Source organism: Hemicordylus capensis, chromosome 3, assembly GCF_027244095.1.
Source record: "Hemicordylus capensis ecotype Gifberg chromosome 3, rHemCap1.1.pri, whole genome shotgun sequence".
NCBI classification, from domain to species: domain Eukaryota; kingdom Metazoa; phylum Chordata; class Lepidosauria; order Squamata; family Cordylidae; genus Hemicordylus; species Hemicordylus capensis.
Window position 1 is genome coordinate 270215543 of NC_069659.1, and position 23771 is coordinate 270239313.

The 23771-nt window shown below is 44.6% G+C and overlaps 1 protein-coding gene across 1 annotated transcript; it reads right to left on the minus strand.

Moving 5' to 3' along the window:
• Nucleotides 1-1539: 1539 nt before the first annotated feature.
• Nucleotides 1540-20417, minus strand: LOC128352214 (pancreatic lipase-related protein 2-like). Its single transcript, XM_053312589.1, has 6 exons — nt 19844-20417; nt 19008-19120; nt 13270-13399; nt 11326-11437; nt 8355-8519; nt 1540-1677 (listed from the first exon to the last, which is right to left on the minus strand). Exons 1-6 carry the CDS (start codon nt 19902-19904, stop codon nt 1614-1616), a joined length of 645 nt encoding a protein of 214 aa, XP_053168564.1. The 5' UTR covers nt 19905-20417; the 3' UTR covers nt 1540-1613.
• Nucleotides 20418-23771: the final 3354 nt, after the last annotated feature.

Here is a 23771-nt window from a genome sequence, read left to right on the forward strand (position 1 = left end):
GGAATAACAGGAGAAGAGGAAACAGGTATAGGAGCAGCTGGAGATGCAACTCCTATAGCCTTACATTGCTCCAATTTTAGTATATGTCCTGCCGAAGCGAGCATGCCTTACATTGATTTATTATAAAATCTTGAAGCCAGGTAGTAATATCTGCAGGGAGAGAGGGTGCATTTGGAATTGTACTCACTGGTTGTCCTGAAGGTGTATGTGGGACAGTTGTGCCAGGGTCCTCTGGCATTTGGGGAGCAGGCATAGCAGGCTCTGTTGTAACAGCTATCAGAATAGCAGGCAGGAGCAGAGCTTCTTTCAGGATCAGGTCCACAGGCGAGTCCTGTATTTGCTGTGCAGGTGCCGTTCTTTTAAATATAGCGTCAGGCAGTAGCAAGCTAGACCCTGATCAGTAATCACAGGCTGCAAGAGAACAGTAGCAGTGCCTTCCTCTCAGATAGTGGGTGCTGCGGCATTTGTCAAAATGGTGGTCATCCACGAGTGAGTAGCCAAAATGGAGGCAGAAGCAGGAGGGTCGGGTAGGAAATGGCATGGTTTGCGTTGCTTGCAAACCGCTTGTACCAGAAGCCTCTCATGGAGTCTGAACTCCGAGGAATGCAATTTACTCTTTTTTTCTTTTCTTTTTTGCAGGCAGCTTCCCTTCAACTCCCTTCAGATGCTTTGTTTTCTTGACTGCTTTCTTGTGCAGTTTCCCGGCTGAAATTGAGGGCTCCAAGCTCAAAGGCTCACACAGAGAGGAGACTGAGTGAGGCCATTTGAACCCCTCTGAGGGTCTTTTGCAAGGTTCCCTGCTCCTTTGATTGGATCCTGTCTCGGAGCATGCAGAGGCTGACAACCCAGCATAGAGGATGGCCTCCCTATGCACTGGGGGGAAAGCATCCCCACTGTGGAGAACGTCCTAAGCTCCTCAGCACCTATTGCAAAAGGTTGTTTGGTTTTTTGTTTGTTCGCAATTTTCACTTATTTATTATTTATTTATTATTGACACTTTTATACCGTCCTTCCAAAAGGCTCATACTTATCTGAACACTTATCTCTCCTTCCCCCAGAATTTCCCGGTGCCATCTGAAAATATATCCCTTAGGGCTGCATGCATGATCCTCAGGGACATATTTTTAGGGTACTGGGCATTTTCGAAGGAAACAGATCAGCAAAGACCCACAGACACATACGCAATAGGCACTGTGGAGGCTATTCGCAGCAGGGCTGCTTCTTCCTGGTGCACATTTAGTCAGGATATCAGGCACTGTGTAGCAGCCTTGGTGCAGCACTTGGCACAGGGGCTAGTTAATATCACTGTTGTTGGATCCTGATCCAACACACAGGCCTTCATTCTATCTTTGAGCCAGCATTGCAGTTAATCTGGTTAGAACTTCCTACTACAATAGGCAGTGGATTCAGACGAAGTGCCTTTTCTCCTTAAAATTCTGATTCTAGTGAGGCTGCTTAAAATCGATGATGATGATGATGATGATGATGATGATGATGATGATATCTTTAAAAGAACCGACTTTCCAAAGAACTCACCAGTGACAATAGAAAATTAATTTATTCTATATTCTCAGATGACAGTTTGCACAAATGCAAATGCTTTCATGTGTGTTTTAGCAAAGTGTAAGTTTTTGCCATACCTCAGGCTGGACAACTTGACTGCCACAAAATACAGATCTGGAAAGAAAAGACAAATATTGAGCTAAAGTCTTCAAGGAAAAAATAAAACAATTCAAATCCTAAAATGTCTTTTTAAATTTTTTCATCTTTCTTAAATGTGCAGGTCTCTCTGAACTCTCTTGTAACTTTTCCACACCCTTGTTAATCCTTTGCTTTAGCATTGCTATTACATTGTTACATCATTGTTACATTGTTACATAAATGGCTAAATTCATCTGCAGTTATTTTCCACTCAACTTAAGATCATTTAGGATCAAGCCAAAAGCACTGTAATATCTTTAAGAAATCAAGCTCATCAGTGCAACCAAGATCCCTGGTACAAATGCACAAAACAGGAGCCAGCCATGATTATGGTGCTCATGGTGACTCTTTTCTTCACCTGTTGTTGGTGATTCCATGCTTATGTATTTGTTACTTTTCTATCCCAACCTTTCTGCAAGGAACTCAGAGTGGGATCCATGGATCTCCCCCTTTTTAATCTTCACAATAGCAAAGGGTAGGTGAGAGAGTGGACCAAAGTCACCTAGTGAGCTTTATGGCTGTATGTGGATTTCAATCCAGGTCATTCCAGTCCTATCACACCAGGAAGATTTTCACACCCGGTTTTTAGTTCACTTCTCCTCTGGAATGGAGGTGTGCATTCACATATCGGCCAAATTTACCCTGAAGTCACTGTAAGCTATCAGGGAGCACTTCACACACAATGCAGGTTTTTCATCCTGCATTAAGAGTGTAGCCCAATTTATATCTGGAGTTTAAAAATCCACTCTGTGTCTGTGTTTGGCATCAGGTTTGAACTCACATTAAGCTTCGCAGAAAACAGTAAAGCCTGCTGTCTGGGAAAGCTCCAGTTTATAGCAAACAAGCTATAAGTGCCCGGCGTTGCATGGGCCCCAGAATTGCTTTTTGTTTTATGACTATACCCGCTGTATATCCGCCTGTCTGTCTGTGCGGAATGGTTGTCGGGTTCCCCAGGTACCTTATGTAGGTAGGGTCCCAGGCAGTCACTGTGGCAAGTTTGGTCCTGATAGCTCAAAGGGTGTGGGAATGCATAGAGAACAGACAAATGCACATTTCAATTTTATATAGATAGATAGATGAATAACCTGGAGGCTTTTCAGAAAGCAGGATTTACCATGGATTTACCATGAGGCGTTACTGCAAGTTCAGGGCATAACAGATACTCTGATGCAAAAAGAGGATTTTTTTTTTTAAACAGGACAGAAATGGGCTAGATTCCAATATGGAGGAGAAAACACAAATCGCGTGTGAAGTGCTCTCTGAAATATCACATGGACTTCAGCATAAATCTGGCTGTGTGAACACACACACCCTCCCAAAGTAAAGTTGTGGTAAAGTCGCCATCTTAAAAAGTTCTTGCTTGTTTGCTGCTAGCAGAACCTGCAATTTTGTAGCAGACCACCAACCCTCCTATATATATGCATTAGATTGTACAAAACTGTAGGTGCTTATGGCAAAGGCGTGAGAAGTATTTGGTCTTCATGAACAAGGAACAACTACCAACACAAGGGGAAAAAATAGTGCCATAAATAGCCCCTTGCCTATGCTCTCAGCCAAATGATAATAAACTTCATTAATGTCTTTGATTTAAAAAAACAAACTTTTGCAGCTGTAAGCAGGCATGAACTGTATGGTCTAAGCCCATTTGAGTCAAGAAGCATACATTGCAAAGGATGTATGTTCATACAACAGTCCAAATCCGTTGAATCAATGGAAACCCATTTGAGCATGTAGACTAGAATGCTGTCTACTAGCACATCCATACAGGAACTTTCTCATAGGACCTGGTTCAGGACCTTAGTGTAAATCTGGATATCCACAACCCTCAAGGAGATTTGGGGTATTTGTGGTTGATGTACTCTTAATCTATGTGAACTGTCTCCAGAATATGGTTGCCATGTCTCCCAATTTTCTGGGTAGTATCCGGATTTCAGGCATGTCACCCAGATTGCTTAGTCCACCTGGATTCCCCCTGATTTCAGCTTTAATTTTTTTAAAAAGGCTAAGCTCTAGCCCTTGTAGAAGTGGAGTTATGGAGCAAAATGTGCGGTCACTATTCTGCTCATCTGCTGGACTTAGATTAAGGCAGGTAACACACAGGAGGCTAGCTGGGAAAGGTTCACAAATAAAGTAATCCCCTGAGGAATGTTGCCCCCCCCCTTTTTGCACTTTATTTTTATTAGTTTTCTACATATCAATTGACTTCCCGTTCATCTTTCAACACAGTTATACTGCAACATCCATATTTGCTCTCATGTAAATATTTTCTTTGTATTTATATATCTGGTTATTATGTCCTAATCCTTGTTTTCATCACCATAGTAATCTATTAGTTTCATTACTATAACAAATTCCCCAACTGTTATTTTTACATTTCAACCCCCGTTAATAAATCCAAATTCACATTGTTTTTCATATACCACAAGAAGGGTTTCCAATCTTCTACGAAGTTTTCTATATGACTATCTCTTACTAATACAGTAAGTTTTGCCATTTCTACATATTCATATGCCTTCATCAGCCATTCTTCTTTTGCTGGAGGAATGTTGCCTTTGTGGGTTTTTTTTATCAACAGAGGATCTCTATTTATCAGTTGAGAGGATAGCTTGTTTTTTGTGTAAACCACTGCCTGCCTACCAGGCTGTGTATTCTAATGTTTAAGGACTTTGGCTTGACATTTTATGCATGCCTAATTAAGAGTAAGCACTGCAGGTTTCAATCAAATATTCTCTCAAGTAAGTGTGTAAAGAACTGCAGCCTTAACTGAAAAGTTGTGCTTTTTTGTTGTTGTTGTTCTATTGCTGCTGTTAATATGTCAAACTTGTAAAGTAGAGTTGTGCCATCGAGTCACTGGACTCCTGGCGACCAAAGAGCCCAGCATCTTCCTATATCGCTGCTGCCCGATATATGTGGAAACATACCAGTGGGGATTCGAACCAGCAACCTCTGGCTCACTAGACAAGTTACTTCCCCACTGTGTCATTAGGTGGCTATGTCAAACTTAGTGTAGTCTTAATTTATTTTCTTATAACAAATAAATTATTTATTAATCCTCTCTAATAAAACGCTTGGTGTCCGTCCGTGGACGGGCACCAAGCGTGTGTTCGTGCCTCCCTGCCCTGTTCTGCGCCTGCGCGAAGCGCAGGCGCAGAACAGGGCAAGGGAGACATGAGGGCCGGCACCCGGTGGCCATCTTGGGCGGCCAGAAGCGGCCGCCCCGAAGAAGCCGGGAATGCGGGGAAGGAGGAGACTGGCCGAGGCGGCGGCAAAGCCGCCGCCTCGGCCAGAGGACGCAGCGCGGCCAAGGCGGCGGTGGAGCCGCGCCGCCGAAGCCGGGCGGGGGGAGGAGGTGATGGGGTAAGCCGGCCGAGGTGGCGGCAGAGCCGCCGCCGAGGCCTGGCACCGCCGCCGCAGCCAGGCGGCTGCAAGTCCTTGGGGCCCTTGCCCGTCCGGGGAGACCGGCCGGGAATGTGAGGCGGGGGCGGACCGGACCGGCAGCGCCGCCCCCAGAGTCTGCCCGGCCACCACCACCGCCACCGCCCACTCTCCCGCCCTCCCAGCTGCCCACATACTCCTTCCCCGCTCCCCCCCCGCAAATGATTAAGGGCCAAAACGGCCCAGAAGAATGCCTCCGCGGCCGCCGCCATGGCCGCCAACCGCCCTCCCAGCTGGCCGAGACCTCCTTACCCGAAGCAGCCCGCGACAGTCGGGCGAACTAAAAGCTGTTTTTGCGAAGAAGAGAGGAGCTCCCGAACAGAGCTCCTCTCTGTGCTAAGTCTCTCCCCGAAGTGGTGCTTTGGGCGCAAAGGACACCTATTGCGTCCTTTGCGTCCATAGCAGCAGTTTGGGCATTGGCTTAGCACAGAGAGGAGCTCTGTTCCGGAGCTCCTCTCTTCTTCGCAAAAAATGGATTTTTGATCGCCCGACTGTCGCGGGCTGCTTTGGGTAAGGAAGTCTCGGCCAGCTGGGAGGGCGTGGGGGGGGGAGGCCAGAGGAAGTGGGGCGGGGGGGGGAACTCTCCCCTACTAGCGCCCGTTATCACAACGGGCCTGAAACACTAGTTTATTAATAATTCATTTATTATTTTGTTTTTGTTTTTTGTTTTAGTTTTGCTTTAAGCCACCGTAAATTCTCCCTGATACCTGCTCTTTTTACATCCTATAGACATTTTAGTGTTACATTTTATGTATTTATCTCAGGATGTAAATGGTGACTGTGACAAGGCTTAACCATGAAAGCCTTACTCTCTAGTACCAATTTTGTGGGTCAATTGTAGAATTTAGTGGCAATGAAAATGCACTCAGAGTCAGCACTAACCCTCAGCATGACCTTTAATTCTCTTCACCTTCACCAAACCAGCACATTTAAAGCAATAAATAGCATATTCAGGTACTGGAAAATAGAGTGGGATGGTAGTCTGCAGTTGGTGAAGAATCCATGACAGCACTACACACAGCTCATTAGACAATGTTAAAAACTGAATTTCTATATTTGAAAGTGTTGGGATATAAAGTCTGAGTGTTTAATGCTGAGGGAAATGGTCAGCCAAAGAGATCTTGTTGGTAGATATCCGGAGCAAATACAAATCAACTGGAAAGTGCATCTGCTGATTTGCATAATATGCAAAATATTTGCAGGCCAATTTACATGATATGCAAATTAGGGTGCCTGGATTTAGAGAGCCAGAATATGGCAACCCTACACCAGAGGTGCCTGTCCCCCCTGGACTTCCAGGAGGGTGTCCGAGCCCCCCTCAGCCACTGGACTCCCAATTCCTCTGAATTATTTATTATTATTATTATTTTATTTATTTATTTATTTATTTACTTTATTTTATTTTAAATTTATATTCCACTGCCGGCTGTCCCTGCTGGCTATGCTACTGCCCATCGCTGGCCCACACCTCAATGGGTAGCCAAGCATAAATGTTTTCAAGGGGCTGTGAGGACAGGCACAGCCCGGGGCTGGGGGCAGAGTGCGGCCAGCCTGCATCCTACTTGATCTCCCCCAGTTCTGGGCATGGCTTCAGCAGTGGAGCTGAGGTGAGCAGCCTGCATACAGTGTGTGCCTGTGCTGCCCTTGCTGCCTACACCCACTCTGGGACTGCATTCCTCCCCATTCTGGGGCTGATTCCCGCTGCTGCTGTGTGTCTCCCCGTCCCTCCCATCCTTGCTGGGGCTGGTTCCTTCCAGCCCCAACAAGTGGGGAGAAATGCCACCAGTTTGGCAGGTGCAGTTGGCAGGGTGAGGGGAAGGAACATGGCAGCGGCAAAAACTAGTCCTAGAGAGAGGGGAAGAATCTTGCCACCGCTTTGATGGATGGTAGGAGAAAGGCTGTGCACCATGCTCTGACTGCTGGGGAACGGGGATGGGAGGAGATCCGCAGCCGCATGTTTTCCCTCCTCACTAATTGAAACGGCAGCATTCCTCCCGCTCGTTGGAGCTGTTTCCCACTTCTGCCACATTCCTTCCCCTGCACCCTGCCCACTGAAGAGATTCTTCCTGCCTGTGCTGTGTTTCTCTCCTCTACCCCTGCCTTTGCTGGGGTAGTTCCTTCCTGCTCCCAGGCTCCAAACAGAGAGGAGAGTGACTGGACTTTCCATACACAGTTTGGTATCTACAGATCAATAAGTGTCTGATTCAGAATGCCTTCTAAAAATATCTCCCCACCACCAAAATTCCAACCTTCCCCTGAGCATATTCTGGTGTGAAAAGTAGCACATTCTGCTAACTTAAGTGGCAAGAGTGAATCTATGTTTGTCACTGCTATTTAAATATTGGCAGAAATAAATGGTAAATGCCTTTGTTTTCATAAAAGCTTGGGGATTGCAATATTCATGGTGCCTGTGGTAAGATATAGTATTGCAGAATGATATAATGGTATATGATATAGGTTTCAAGGCCAAAATGAAGTTCAGATAACAGCCTAACAAGGGGCTAAAGACAGAAGGGAATAAAACATTCTTGCTTATCCTGAGCTAGCATGGCTACGAACATCATTGATTTTTATTGTTATCTGCATATTTAATGAGTTATTGTAAGGTAAGCTCTAAAGGAACTCTATTGTAAGGTAAGCTCTAAAGACCATGTAGCTGGTGGAAAAGCAGGAAACAAATGTCTGAGACCTTGCTTGCTACACTTGGTTTATTCAACAGGTGCTTTCTAATTGTGCACATCCAAATGGGGTGTCAAAAAAGAAATTAGCCAGATTTCGCATACGTGCGTGTGTGTATAGATAGATAGAGGTAAAAGGTAAAGTGTACCATCAAGTCGGTGTCAACTCCTGGTGACCACAGAGCCCTGTGTTCTCTTTGGTAGAATACAGGAAGGGTTTACCATTGCCTCCTCCCGCACAGTATGAGACGATGTGCTGCTGCCCGATACAGATGTTTCCCATTGTCTGAGAAACATATCAGCGGGGATTCGAACCAGCAACCTCTGGCTTGCTAGTCAAGTTATTTCCCTACTGCACCATTAGATGGATAAAGGGGGGGGGATGCTTATGTGGGGGGGGGGGCATTAGCCCTTTAGGCCCAGGGTCCAAAATCATCTAGCTGCACCTGTCACCCATTGTGACCCCACAATTTTCTCCTGTTTGCCATCTAAACACAAGACTATTTTTCACCATGTTGGAAGATACAATAATACACTTACTTATGACCATTTGTTCCATATAGTATGGTGACTTCCTGTGCTCCTATTAAGCCAGTCCTTTTCCAAGCTGGATCCTTTTTCCACTGAAATTCAACAGCCGTAATATTTCCAGGAATAGATACATCAATAATTTTTGCATATGTACTTGTTGGGGAAAACAATCCACTGTAAAAGAGGAAAAATTTCACCAGGCAATCCAAATTAACATTAATCTGAATTTTTAAACTAATTCTCCACAGTTGATTCACTTAATTCAAATATAAAATTTATTTTTAAAATAGCAATGCAGGAGAGAGATGATTGGGTGTCATGGGTTTTGTCCATTTGCCTGAATGTACAATATTTTTTTTGAAATCACAAAGCCCTTTGCAAATTTTGGGAAAGGGACATTTACCCTGTTGGAGGAAGACTGGGGATGGGGCAGGCAATTCTCCAACTCCCTTCCTCTGGGGGCACGGTGGACAGCCAGAAGCTGGAGGACATTTGGGGAGTTGTGTGTGGTGGATGAAGGTGGGGAGGCCAGCTGGGGGCTGTCCTGGCGAGGCTGCAGGCTGTGAATCGGGAAGAAGAGGAGAATCTGGTGGCTTCCTGGGAATGGTGGCTCTTGCGGTGACGTTTCTGTGGTTCATCTACTGTCGGGGAGGTGGGTGGAATTAGTCATCAGTTTAGGGAGGCAACACATAGGAGAGGAGAGCTGGTCTTGTGGTAACAAGCATGACTTGTCACCTTAGCTAAGCAGGGTCTGCCCTGGTTGCATATGAATGGGACTAGAGGTGTAAGCACTGTAAGATATTCCCCTTAGGGGATGGAGTTGCTCTGTGAAGAGCAGAAGGTTTCAAGTTCCCTCCCTGGCATCTCCAAGACAGGGCTGAGAGAGATTCCTGCCTGCACCCTTGGAGAAACCACTGCCAGTCTGTGTAGACAATACTGAGCTAGATGGATCTATGGTCTAACTCGGTATGTGGCAGCTTCCTATGTTTCCTATGACAATATTTTCTGTACTGGGAGGACAATTACTTTCCATTGTGAGCTAACTGTTCCTAGACTCTATTGAGCCCAAGACTGGTAATACCAAATCTGCAAATGAATTCCTCCAGCTCAGCAACTTCTTGCTGGAGTCTCCCTTTGACACCATTTTTATTGAACTTTAACAACTTTGAGGTCTGCTACTGAATGTTCAGAGAGGTGGAATGCTTTCCCAGTGGTTGCCGATTTTCCATTTTTAATGTCTGATATTGTGTCCATTTGTTCTCTTGAATAGAAAATCCTATCTGGCCTATACAGTGGCCCATCCTTTAAGTGAGGCAGGCAAGGCAATTGTACCCCAGCCCCACACTCTCCCAGGTCCGCCCCCCCTTCCTGCTCAGTGAAATGAAATGAGTGCTTCTGTAGAGGAAAATTCCCTAGTAGCTTTAGGGTTAGTTTAGCACATAGCACAATGACTCACTCCTCTCCTCTCTTGAGCAAAGAGAAAGGTGATCAAACTTCCCAACCCTCTGTGAACTGAATACTAAATGAGAGGCTCATGTGCACCTTGATTAAGCATCAGGGTGCATGCACACCTCTCATTTAGTCTCCAGCTCATGTGGTGCTGAGAAGTTCAGTTGCTGCTCTCCTTGCTGGAATGAGGATGGAGACAATTGAACTTCTTAGTGCTGCGAGTGCTAGATATTCAGTAGTACAGCATTAAGGAGTTTGATCACCTCCCTCCTGATTCCAGTGAGGAGAGCAGCAAATCCAGAAGCTAGATACTAAATGAGAGGCGCGTGCATCCTGATGCTTAATCAGGGCGCAGATGGGCCTCTCATTTAGTATCCAGCTCACACGGGGTTGGGAAGTTAGACTGCCTCTCTTTGCTCAGAGGAGGAGGGAGGCCATGGAACTCATTAGTGCTATGTGCTAAATTAACCCTAAAACTACTAGGAAATTTTCCTCTACAGAAACAATCCTTTAATTTCATTTCACTGAGCAGGGAGAGCAGGGTAAGGAGTATCGGCTGATAGGGAGTGTGGGGGTTGTGGCTGACACGGACTGCCCTGCTGAGTATCCAGCCGGGGAGGGGGAGGTGAGGAATGGTGGAAAAGGAGGAGTGTGGCTAATGGGGAGTGCCCCCAGATAATTATAAGAACAATACCTCGACAGTACTAAAGGGTTGTAGTGTTGATGCAAAAGTAACACAGCTGTCCCTTTATATTCATATACGTGCACATGTGCAAAATCAATTTTGTACAAGTTTGTAAGATTCAAACCCAAAGGCAATTAAAATTCCAGTCTTTAAACTGAATTTTGGATTGATTCTATTCAAGTAAAAGGAGCTGCACCATATGTAAGTAGTATGAGTCATATAGAAGTAATTTGGGGTATTGCAAAATAATTGCTTTTAGAATTATGGTAATGATCTCATAAGCACAGCACTCTTTATAAAGGATTGGATCCCAAGAACTGTGAACAGAAAGTATAAAATACATTAGTGGTATTCCTCTTAACGCAGCCACCAGCAAAAGATTTTTTTGTAATGCAAAGCTACAACGTAATGGGTTGTGTTAGCATACTGTACATTGGGTTGTAGCCTAAGAAACTTAAGATACTTAAATCCCATTGAAATTAATGGGACTTAATTTAATTAAAACTAACTTGCCTTTTTGATTTCAAGTGTTTTTTATTCTTGGCCAATTTCTTTAGGACACAACCCATGGAGATCAGCTGATCTGATTCATTGTCAATAAATGTTCACTTTGCATCACTCATCTTTTTCAGACCTGGCCATGACACTTAGCCCTCTCAGCACATCTTACAGAAGATATCATACAATATAATGATTTCACATTCAAGTATAGGGGTGAGAGTGGGGGTAGAAAGTGGATAATACAGCAGTAATAATTATTTTAGTCCAAATACAATATGGGGGGGGGGATTACCCTGAGCAGGCCCTATAGGCAGAGCTTTTATTTCATGTTGGTGTTAAACTTACTTGGCAACTGGGTACTGCCTTCTGTGCTCATTACTTCCAATCAAGGCTACGTATATATTTCCCCACATTTTTTGTGTTCCAGACAATTTCACAGATACATATTCCCTCCAACCTATGCAGGAACAAAAATAATTTAGATGAATGTGCAACACAGAAACAATTAATCTGAAAGAGATAAAAATCCATATTTTGATGCAGATAATATATTACTCCTTTTTTCATGTAATGTTTCAACTCAATTGCTTAGAGTATTTCGATGTGAACCTTAATTCCATTGAAGTCAACAGGATAATGTATATACCAGTTTGAATCCCTGCTGGTACAGTATGTTTCCCAGTCTATGGTAAACACCTATATAGGAAGATACAGAAGTGATATAGGAAGATGCTAAAAGGCATCATCTCATACTGCATGGGAGGCAATGGTAAAGCCCTCCTGTATTCTACCAAAGACAACCACAAGGCTCTGTGGTCACCAGGAGCTGACATCAACTCAACGACACACTTTACCTTTAACCTGTTTTAAGTGGTGCATTGTTACATTACAACCAAACACAGCCCTCTTCTCATGTAAACCTTCTTGTATTTACTGAATGTAGGGAGAAGGGAATGAGACCACAACTCTGGCACTACCCTTTGTCACTAATGTGTCCACTGGCCACACTTCCTCAGGCAGCTGTGCATTTGGCTTTCATGAGGAAGAGGCCTACCAGCATACTCCACTCTAGAGGGAATCCTGATTGAACAGGATTCAATGTATGGAATATGCAGTAGAAGGGCTCCTTTCTCGTGAAAGTCAAATATGCAACAACTGAGAAGGTGAGTCACTTGCAGTGGTTGCAGCCAGGAGGCATAGTCCTCCTCCCCTCCCCATTCAGTAATTGCATGGGAGATTATGTGAGAAGAAGTTGAGTTACAACAAAAAAAGTCTATCAAAGAAAACTCTAGTTTCAGATATAATTCATAGAACCATATTGAAATTATTTTTGACATGTAAAATACTTGTGGGACTTCTTTAGATGAAGATCCACCAGGCAACATCCAGGCTAGGTTAGTCATTACTAAGTCCTATTGAAATTAATGGGACTTAAGTTAGTCATGACGAATTTGTCATGAATGCCAGTGGTCTTAGTTATTACTAACTAGTCTGAAATTTGCCCACCAACTTTACATTCAGTTCACTTCTGGCAAGGTTTTTTTACAGGATGTGGCACATTGCTGTTCTGTGATGCATTGCAATGATTATGTGCCAAGTGCATCACATCAAGTACAAGCCAAAAGCAGCCGTGTGCATCACCAATTGGCAAATTCCATACAAGCAAATGCCACTCTATGTGGTCCAAGAACTGGTGCTCTTGAAAAAGCAACCACATGGGGCTCTTAAAACTGGCTGTGTGGTAGTTGTCTCTTTGGCAAGCCATTGGCATGCATGCTGGTATCACATGGATTGGAGTACTGTCTGTACTGCAAACTTCAAAATCTCCATGATGACCTGCTACACTAATGGCTAACTTTGTGGACAGAAGAGCAATTACATGTGGTTTGTATCTGGTAGCAATTTTGTCTGCATTGGCCTTGAGATAGTAGCTTGACATGTTCTGGACATCTACACAGGCCTTCTATATGGAATTGATTGCAGGATCAGGATCATAACTGCTAATTAGGCAAAGAGGCACTTTTAAAGTGGGGACTATCTTATATTTAATAGGGGAGAGCAACTGTCCCTATTCAGCCCATCTCAGTGGGAGTTGCTGGTGTCTCCCTTGTGTTTCTTTTTAGACTCTTTCAGGACAGACAACCTCTTCTCATTCTTTCCAATGCAAAATGCTTTGTAAACTTCTTTTCTGGTTGAAAATGATGTAGTAGTAGTAGTACAAAGGAAGTAAGACATGAAAAGGATATTAAACAGAATTATTTAATAAGAATAAATGGAAGTAACACTTACAAGCAAATGGCTGGAAAGCTTCTGTGTTTAAATAATACACTTGGTGCACCTCTGTAGTTTTACCTGGAAACCTATCAGCATAGTGGCCCATCATTGGACAGGTCTCCTTGGGACATGGGAAGCATTTACCCTAAATATTATTAACATTAATATTAATAATAATAATCAATAAATAATATCTGCTATTTGTTAGTGTTGTTTTTGTTAGAAGTGAAGGACTCTGCGCGGCCTCATGCCTCAGTGACAGAGGGGGACAGATTAGTGAGTCAGAGGGCTAGAGGGGTCAAGAAATTGGTCATCCTTTCTCTCTACTGCTCTAACACTATCCCTTTGATATGTAGATTGCTACTGTCAGGGACTTCCTGCCTGCCTGCCTCTCTCTCTCTTCCCTTTTCTTCTCCCTATCACACACGCTCGCCTCTCTCTCTGCACCATGTGTGCAGAGATGCAGACAGCATCTCTCTGCATCCAGCTAGCTAGCTAGCTGGATGCGCTGAGCCATTTTGCCCTGAGCCAACCACCCTGAGCCATTTTGGAAGGGCGGTATATAAATCAGATAAATAAATAAAATAAATAAATAGATGAGAGATTCTATCTCTCCACTTTCCTATCTAGAATGGAGTTCTCCCATAAAGACTCCTTATATTGATTTGAAACTATGAACTGGCTCCAGGTTTCTTTTGCTCTCAGCAGACACATATGCCTGGGCAGAATCCGCTGTGTTTTGCCTCAGTGCAGTCTGCTGAAATAGAAGGTAATCTCTTACCAGAGAGACTTCCCAACAGGTTATGGACCCAGTTGGCTTTGAACTGTGTATACTGCAACTAAAGATTTAAGTTTGTTCCCGGAGATCCAGTGAGATCTAGCCATGAGCACTTTGAATTGCTGATCTACAGCTGCTTTTATGGCGCACAGTGAGGATGGCTACTTATCTAGAAGGAAAGCTTAGGCTGACTGTCTTGAACCCAGATAATTACTTGGAATGGCAAATTCAACTGTGGCTTGCATTACGAGCTGAAGGACTACAGAAGGTCACTGAAGAAGATGCCCCCACAGATGGAAACTCAGCTGTGGAGAAGGCTGCTAAAGAGGCATGGGAACTGCACGAAGCCAAGGCCCAAGCTCTCATTGCTGCTTCTATGAGTAAACATTATCTTTCTACCATATGTGATCTTGTGACCTAAAGGAAATGCTAAGTAAGCTAGAGTCATTGCGTATGAAAAAGGGGTGGGTGGTTTTCTTCCTTTGAGAAAGAAAATGCAGAATCTCCAGTATAAAGATGCGGGCTGTTTTGCCAGACATGTAGGAGTACTACAGGACTTTTTTTGGCAGAATTTAAAGCAGCAAGAGAGGAATTTACACAGAATCAGAAATTGGAAGCTCTGTTTCTAAGCATGCCTCCCAGTTACAGTAATATTATTGGGCAATTGGAAACCCACACCGCTCTAACTTTTGAGAGAGCCGTGGAAACTATCTCTACTGAGGCAAGCAGAAGGCAAGTTTTGAGTTCTCGCTATAAAGGTGAATTGGCAAGTAACTTTGCTCTTAAAGCAACACGTGGCCATGCCAGAGAAAACCCAAGGTGGAGAGGGAAGAATGCTGTGAGAGGAAATCACAGGGGTCCTCATCTGCATACCAAAAGCTCTGGCTCCATTGCCAAGGGAACTCAGTCCAGAGGGAGAGGTCACATGACCGCTGCCAGAGAGACTGCTCCTGGAATGTCTGGAATGAGACCAACAGGCACTAATGCCTTTAGATGTTTTCTGTGCAACCAATCCGGCCACAAGGTGGTGAACTGTCCCAAGAATCAGACAAGGAAAGCTGATTTTACTGAAAGAGATTCAGTCTCAACTATAGTGTGTCCTTATTACAAGGAGATGCAGGATTCATTTTAGCCAGTGGGTCTACAATTCACATCTCAAATCGCCTTGATTTCTATACTGAACTGTTTAATATTCCCAAAGAGATCATTCATTTGGGCAGTAATACTACAATTAAAGCAAAGAGGAAAGGCAAAGGAGTTTTGTACTGCAAGTTACCAGATGGATCCATTAATGAATTTCTAGTGAAAGATGTTTTTTATATCCCCAATTTCTCAAGCTCCTTGCTTTCATTATCCGAGCTAGAGAAACAAGGCTGTGAACTGTATTAGAAATGGACAATGTGTTGTTACCCAGAATGGAGAAGTTTGCTTTGTAGGTACTGAATGCAAAGGCCTATACAATGTGCAGGAGCAACTTGTGTCAAAGGCAGACAGAGAAAAACCAGCCTGGTCCAAACCTGAAGCATGTCAGCATAATGAAGTGAACCTTGCTCAGTAATGCTCGCATGAGAACCGCTTGCAACTGTGGCATAGACATATAGGTCACAGGAGCTATGAATCAATCCAGAACACAAAGGAAAGGGGATTAGCTGATGGCATTAATTTTATACCATGTGACATTGTGACTGTGTTTTTGTCTTGAGTCCAAAGCAGTTAACTTTGCACAGTTAAGCAGAATGAAATGAAGACCAGAAGACCTCTATAGCTGATCCACAGTGATATATGCAGACCACTACTAGCAACAATAGGTAATTTCAAATACATCCTAACGTTCATTGATGATTATTCAAGATATACAGTTCTCTTTCTACTAAAGGAGAAATCACAGATGCTTGAGAAACTCCAGGACTATGTGGCCATGGCGAGCAACAAATTTGAGTGGAAGCCAAAGATCCTGCTTACAGACAGTAGAGGAGAGTATATGTCCAGTGCCAAGAAGCAGTTCCTGAGAGAACATGGAATGGTGCATCAAACCAAAATAGCTTACAACCCATCACAGAATGGAGTGTCAGAGAGAAAGAATAGACGTCTCTTGGATATGGTAAGATGCATGTTTGCTGATGCACACCTCCCACAGAAACTCTGGGGACAAGGCATCATGATTGCTACATACATACAAAACAGAATGCACACAAAGGCTGTAGGGACAACACCATATGAACTTTGGCATGGTCATAAGCCGTCCATGACGCATTTGCATGTCTTTGGATGCATGGCTTACTCATACATCCCAAAGGAAAAAAGAACTAAGTTAGGAGCTAGGGCCACAAAAGGTATTTTTGTAGGCTACTGAGCGCAATCCAAAGGCTACAGAATTCTGGATCCTGACACCAGTAAGATGACCATCAGCATATCAGTGTATTTTGAAGAGAATGAGAGAGCTGCGTCTTCAGAGGGGGCCTACACTGAAGCAAGCGACCAGACCAAACACCCTGACAACTGGATTATGCTTCCTGATGTCAGCAGAATTAAGGAGGTGGAGACAGCAGATCCAGATCCAACCCCGCTCGACATAGAGACCTCCAGCACTCCACCAGATGTACCTGAGATAGTGGAAGAGACCACAGAGGGTGAGGTGAGGTGATCAATGTGCTCAACCAGAGGTGTTCCAGCCCGAGACTGTCCTATCTCACAAGAATGGTGGAACAACCAGAACCCTCGTCATGGGAGGAGATATCCCAGCTACCACAACCAGAAGCCCAGAAGTGGAAACAAGCTGCAATTGAAGAGCTTGAGGCTCTACTGAAAAACAAAACCTGGACTCTTACTAAGCTACCTCAAGGGAGGAAAGTTATAGGCTGCAAATGGGTCTTCAAACTCAAACATGATGCTGACGGTGAGATACAGTGCTACAAAGCCAGACTAGTAGCAAAAGGATATTCACAGAAATATGGAGAAGATTATGATGAAACATTTGCACCAGTAGCCAAACACACCACAGTAAGAACTCTGTTAAGTATTGCTGCTAGCAAAGGAATGCACATTGAACACCTAGATGTGAAAACTAAATTCTTGCATGGCGAACTGGAAGAGGACATTTACATGTAACAACCACTGGGTTTCTTAGAGAAAGGCAAAGAAGACTTTGTATGCAAACTGCAAAAGAGCATTTATGGTTTGAAACAGGCTGCCAGAGCGTGGAACACAAAACTGAATGATATGTTACTTCAAGCAAACTTCAAAAGAAGTGAAGCTGATCCCTGCCTGTACACCAGATGCAGAGAAAGCAAATGGACTAACATTTTGGTGTATGTTGATGATTTAATTCTTGCCTATGAGAATCCAGATGACAGCAAGGAAATAATGTATCAACTGAACAGGAATGTGGAAGTCAAGCGACTCAGCAACATCGCACAGTACTTGGGCATTCATGTACAAAGAGAGAAAGACGGAAGTTTCCTCATCAACCAAGAACAGAAAATTAAAGAACTGATGAACCTGCTGAGACTGGAAGATGTGAATCTTACACCAACTCCAATGGACGTGAACTACATAAAGCAAGAAGATCAAACTGAACCACTATCTATCAACCATAGATATCGTGAAGCATTGGGTAAACTTCTATACATTAGTACACTCACTAGACCAGATATCAGTACAGCAGTTAGCTTACTTTGCAGAAAGACTGCATCACCAACAGTCAAGGATTGGAATGTGATTAAGAGACTTGTTACGTACCTAAAGGGTACTGTACACTTTAAGCTCAAACTACCAGCTAGCAGTGAACCAAAACTAGAAGTGTACGTAGATGGAGACTGGGGTGGAGACCTAACAGAAAGGAAATCCACCAGTGGTCACATAATTTTCTATGGAGCTGGAGCCATAAGCTGGTCAAGCACCAAGCAAGACATAATAGCATCATCTACCACTGAAGCAGAATATGTACCAGCTGCACAGTGCTGTCATGAGATACAGTGGTGGTGTCAACTACTGAAAGATCTGGGTATAGATGTACCACAGCCCGTACCAGTGTATTAAGACAACCAAGGCTGCATTCAACTCTCCAAACAGGAAGATGTAAAGAAGCATATCAAACATATTGACGTGAAGTACCATGTACTAAGAAATCTGCAAAAGGATGGACTAATCAAGCTGATCTACTGCCCAATAAATGAAATGCTTGCAGATCTACTCACTAAGCCACTACCAAGACCTTGCTTTGAAGAACTGAGAAAGGAAATGAATCTTATAGACTGAGTCACAAGACATTGAGAGGGGGTGTTGGAAGTGAAGGACTCTGTGCTGCCTCATGCCTCAATGACAGAGGGGACAGATTAGTGAGTCAGAGGTCTAGAGGGGTCAAGAAATTGGCCATCCCTTCCCTCTACTGCTCTGACACTATCCCTTTGATATGTAGATTGCTACTCTCAGGGACTTCCTGCCTGCCTGCCTGCCTGCCTCTCTCTCTCTTCCCTTTTCTTCTCCCTATCACACACGCTCGCCTCTCTCTCTCTCTGCACCATGTGTGCAGAGATGCAGACAGCATCTCACTTCATCCAGCTAGCTAGCTAGATGAGAGATTCTATCTCCACTTTCCTATCTAGAATGGAGTTCTCCCATAAAGACTCCTTATATTGATTTGAAACTATGAACTGGCTCCAGGTTTCTTTTGCTCTCAGCAAACACGTATGCCTGGGCAGAATCCGCTGTGTTTTGCCTCAGTGCACTCTGCTGTAACAGAAGGGTATCTCTTACCAGAGAGACATGCCAACAGTTTTTAAAAGCTATTCTGACATCTCAGGAACTGAAATACTCTTATGTTTATTTAACTACCAGCATAGCCAGCATTACACTCTCGGCTCTACGCTGTATCCTTTAGCAGGTAGCACAGTCATCACTTGAGCAGTCTGTATCTGCTTCCATGAAAAACATAGTTAGAATCAAGCTATAAACCACATTTGGACTGGATACTTGCTGACAGAAAGGAGTCGTATGAATTGCATCGGTAGCCGAGAAATCCATCTGGGATTAAAACACTGTTAGAATAATACAGCACGCTTCGTTTGTGTGAACATCCTAAAGTCATGTCTGGAAGAAATGTCCAAAAATTATTTTAGTTCAGGCTGCAAACTAATAAAATTTGTTACCTGATTAATCAATCTACTTGAAAGCACCCTACCGACATGGCAATACAGATGCCTTTTTAGAGGATATTGAAGGAATGGAGGGATTGAACAAAAAGCATAGTTTTTCTTAAATGGGGGAATGATATCAAGTTAATAAACAAGGATACCACTAGAAGGAGAATCCATATTTTCTTTAGTCAGACAATAAACATTATATGCATGCAACTTTATATCTGAAATTTCCAGTAGAATACTGGCTGACATCCAGACTACTGGAGCGCAAGTAGCACAGTCTTTTCCATTATGCAAAGGGTGGGGGGTGGATTTTTGGCAGTTTTCTTTTCCCTCTGCAGCCCTCTGTGCCTCACAAAAGATGTCCTTATGCATTGAGGAACCCTCAGACTTACCTTTTATGAGGTACAGAGGGCTGCAGAGGAAAGACAGAATCATCACCCCTGCCCCAATGCAACAAAAATGATGCTTTTTATTAGCCCACCATGGTTGTCTGGATGTTGGCCACTGCTTTCTTCTTTTAATCCAGGCATGGAGATTTTTTATCATTTGCACTTAATCGTATGTACCTGAGCACATTTTTAAAAGCAGTATTTCTAGTTAATATGTAGAAATTTTACCATTCGAATACAGTTCAAATATCAGAGGTGCTAAATTTATAAATTGTATGTACCTCTCATAACTTGATTGATATCCCAATGTTTAGGTGCCAGGAATTGTTTGCAGCCATGCATTATTTTCCCTCCATTTGGGTAAAAATCAAGATGGCCACACGGTTCAATATATCCTGCAGCTGAAATACAGATGAGGTAACTTTAAGGCCTGGTTCACATGTACACTTTAACCGCAGTTATAGCTGGCCAAGGTCGTAACTGCGAACTCTGTTTTGCCCTGCCAGACTCCAATTGCAGCTTTGGCTTTCTCAAAGCTTCACCACCGACAACTGCGGCTTTGCCATCGAAGCATTACACCCAACTGCTGACCCAGTTATAACCACGGTTTCATGCCCATTTCCAAAACCCACTCACAGAGACAGCGAGGCAGACCCGCCCAGAGAAGTGGCTGCTCCATGCTTTCGGCATTTCTTCCTGGCAGCCGCTCGGGGGGAAAGGCTATGCCCCTCCTGTCAGCTGTGCAGCTATGGAGTTGCCAGGCTACGGGGATGCTACACACACACACACACACACACACACACACACACCAACCCTGGACTAGCCAGCCTGTCAAGACACACAGTCATTTGTGGGCACCCCCCATTCCCACTCCATCCATAGCTCCCCCCACCCTGCAAGCTGCAGGGTGAGGGCAAGGGATGACTGGACAAGCACTCAGTGCGTTGCTCCCCAAGAAGGGAGCAACAGTCATGTATGTCCACAAGCAGAAACACTCCAAGTGGTAGTACAAGCATGGCACCCCATCATGGCTCTGAGAAGGGCGGGAACTGGTTGGGGGGGGGAGAAATAAAGTCAGTTCTGTTTTTTTAGACAGAAAGGGTGGGGAAGGGGCCCCAGCCCTTTCCCCTGGGGTGCATGCATGCAATATTGGCCATACCTCATGAGAAGAACGACCCTGGGTAACAATCAGGATTCTCTTGTGTCACATCTAGATATTGCCCTGCCATTACAGACCAGTCTGCTCTCTCATGAGAGTGACAGGCCATGGAGGCACACATGCGGGCTGGAGGGCTGCAGCTGCCCAGCCACGATACTATGTCCCTGCAAGCCCCAGGGAAGGGTAGCCCAACAACACCTTTCCCGGTCTCAGTGGCTGGTGGTCAGCAGGCTTAAAAGCACTCACTCTGGCAATCAGGTCGCCCCACTGCAAATATGCATGGATTTCTCTGCCCACCACACCCACGTGGCCTGGCAGGCATCCCTGAAAATGCCAGAGCCAGCAGGATCAGAATCGCTCCATGTTTTGGAGTGATTCTTCCTCTGTGACGATGATGGATACCAAAGCCCACGCGGACTACGCCTGCTCACAAGAATGTCAGGCCACAGAGTTTATGAATACCTGGATTAGTTATTGTTACTGTTTGGACTGTATGTATATATTTTTCTGGTCAGAGACCACAAATAAACTGAAACTGAACTGAGCCTACTGGGCAGCAAGCTGCTTGCAGTGGCTTTGTGATGGGTCTGGCTGGACTGCTTTGCCAGGGTCTCTCCTCGTGACATCTCTGGTCATGGTAGGACAGACCCCCCACACACACACATCCTTTGCCCTAACCATCTGCAGATCCATTTTCAGCGAATGTGGGTTTTCCTCTCCCCTCCAGCACTGAGAGTGAGATCCCCTGCCGGGTCCCCAACCCCTCCCCCTCGGGAATTGGAGTTTGTGTGGTGCTTTCAGGGTGTGGAGCAACTTGGGGGAGGCAGTGGTGCCATGGCTGGCAGAAGCAGCATGGCACTGCAGGGCATTTAAAGGGCTTTCCATGCGCTTCCCCTGCTGAGAGTGAGCGGAGCACTCTGAAAATGCACAAGCATGCCTGATATGCCCAGTTGGAGATTGTAGCCAATCGTAGCCAAGCAGCTGACATGCTGACACTTTGCCCACAGTCTGGCCGCACAGCTGGCTGGGACTGGGCTGGGAGGCCAAGCGCCAGGAATTAAAGGGCCCTCTCCTTTAACTCCTGTTAGACTGACCATGGTTTGCTGTACGTATGTGGTGCAAATTGGAATTAGGAATTGTAACACCAGTCACAATTAGCCACAGTTATGGTGTACATCTGAATACAGCCTCTATGTCACTTACATTCCTACTGCCAGGCTCAGGATTGTGCTACTAGAAAACTTACCAAATTCAAAAAACAAAAAACCTATATTTGTGTGAATGACATCAACAAACTCTGCATCTGATGGATCTAATCTGACTTCAGGAGGAGTGTTATGGAATAAAGGTCCAGCGGGGTCCAAACCTAAATAAAACAGAGATGGTTGGTCTGCATTTTCTAATGAAATATATGGCATACTACTGATATTGCCGGTTCGAGTCCCCACTGCTACTATATTGGGCAGCAGCGATAAAAGAAGATGCTGAAAGGCATCATGTCAAACTGTGTGGGAGGAGGCAATGGTAAACCCCTCCTATATTATACCAAAGACAACCACAGGGCTCTGTGGGCGCCAATAGTTGAAATTAACTTGACAGCACATTACCTTTAGTGATATTTAACATGAAATGGGCCTTATAGCAAAGCATGCCCAAACACGATTTTGTTATTTGGAAAGAATCATGCTCCAGTTCTGCCTGCCTTGTGACTATCTTGGGCGGCAGCTTCTCCTTTCAGTTCTCTGAACTCCCTTTTATTAGCCCACTTGTTCTATAGCAATAGCAATAGCACTTACATTTATATACTTGTTCTAACATATATTTCTATAAAAACCACCACCCTGTTTCCAAACATCAAGGCTTACTACTGGAAGAGGAGATTTGTTTGGGACACTAAACAGTACATGAGTTATAAGGCTCATTACCCCAAGCTCTGCTTTTTGACATTAAACACTAGTGGCATGGGGCTTCATGAAGAATGGAAATTGTTCCTCTCCACTGCTGAAGCAGATTCTCTTTTCATTCAAAAGCTAGGAAGTTCTGGTTTGGTAACCACAAATTCTGCATGTCAGTTCCAGCTCTCAATGAGCAAGAATAAGGCCACATGGCCTTCCAGCATATTTTACCACAACTCTTAGAAAAGATGCCTGGGTATCATGGCTTACTCCTCATTCAATTGATTTTCTGGTTTTTCACACGTTTTCCTCTGTTGCTCATAACTGTTAAATTATACCTCACAGTATGGTACCTGTTATTCTGCGGACACCCCGTATCCTCCTTCCCGTTTCCCCTGCAGCATGTGCTCCAAGGCTGTGTCCAATAATATGGACATTGAAAGGAGAATATCCATAGTTTTTCTATGTGAAAGGAGAGAAAGGATGGAAATATACAGCATTCTCAGCAAGGAAATAGATTCCAATTAGGAAACAGTGAAGAGTAATAGTAGTATAAGTTAGAGATGTGCACGGAACCAGGCGAAGGTGGCTCGAAGCAGTGGGGGGTAGGACTAAGGGTGGGGGAGGGTGCACTTACCCCTCCCCCTGCTTCCGCCCCACCGTAGCTGGAGTTCTGTAAAATCCCTGGGGGCGGCAGTGTACCTCCCTGCTGCCCCTTCTTCTTCAGCTGGAAGTGACCAGAAGTATCGGGCGCGTGTGCGGACGTCAGGCGTGCTTGCACACATCAGACGGGCTCATGTGTGATCACGAAGTGTGTGCGTGCACACCTGGCACTTCCAGCTGAAGAAGAAGGGGTGGCAGGGAGATATGCTGCCGCCCCGAGGGATTTTACAAAACTCCAGCTATGGTGGGGGGAAGCGGGGGGAGGGACAAGTGCACCCTCCTCCGCTCTTAAAGTCCTACCCCGCCATCCACACCGAACATTCGAACCAGCCAGTGTTCAGACCTGTTCGGAGGCCCATAAAAGAGCCTCTGAACAGGTTCGTGTACATCCCAAGTATAAGTCAGATTTTTCATTATGTTAAGCTTGCAATCCTATTCACTCTTGAATGGAAGTAAATCCCATTGAACTCTGTGGATTGGGCTATGTGTGAT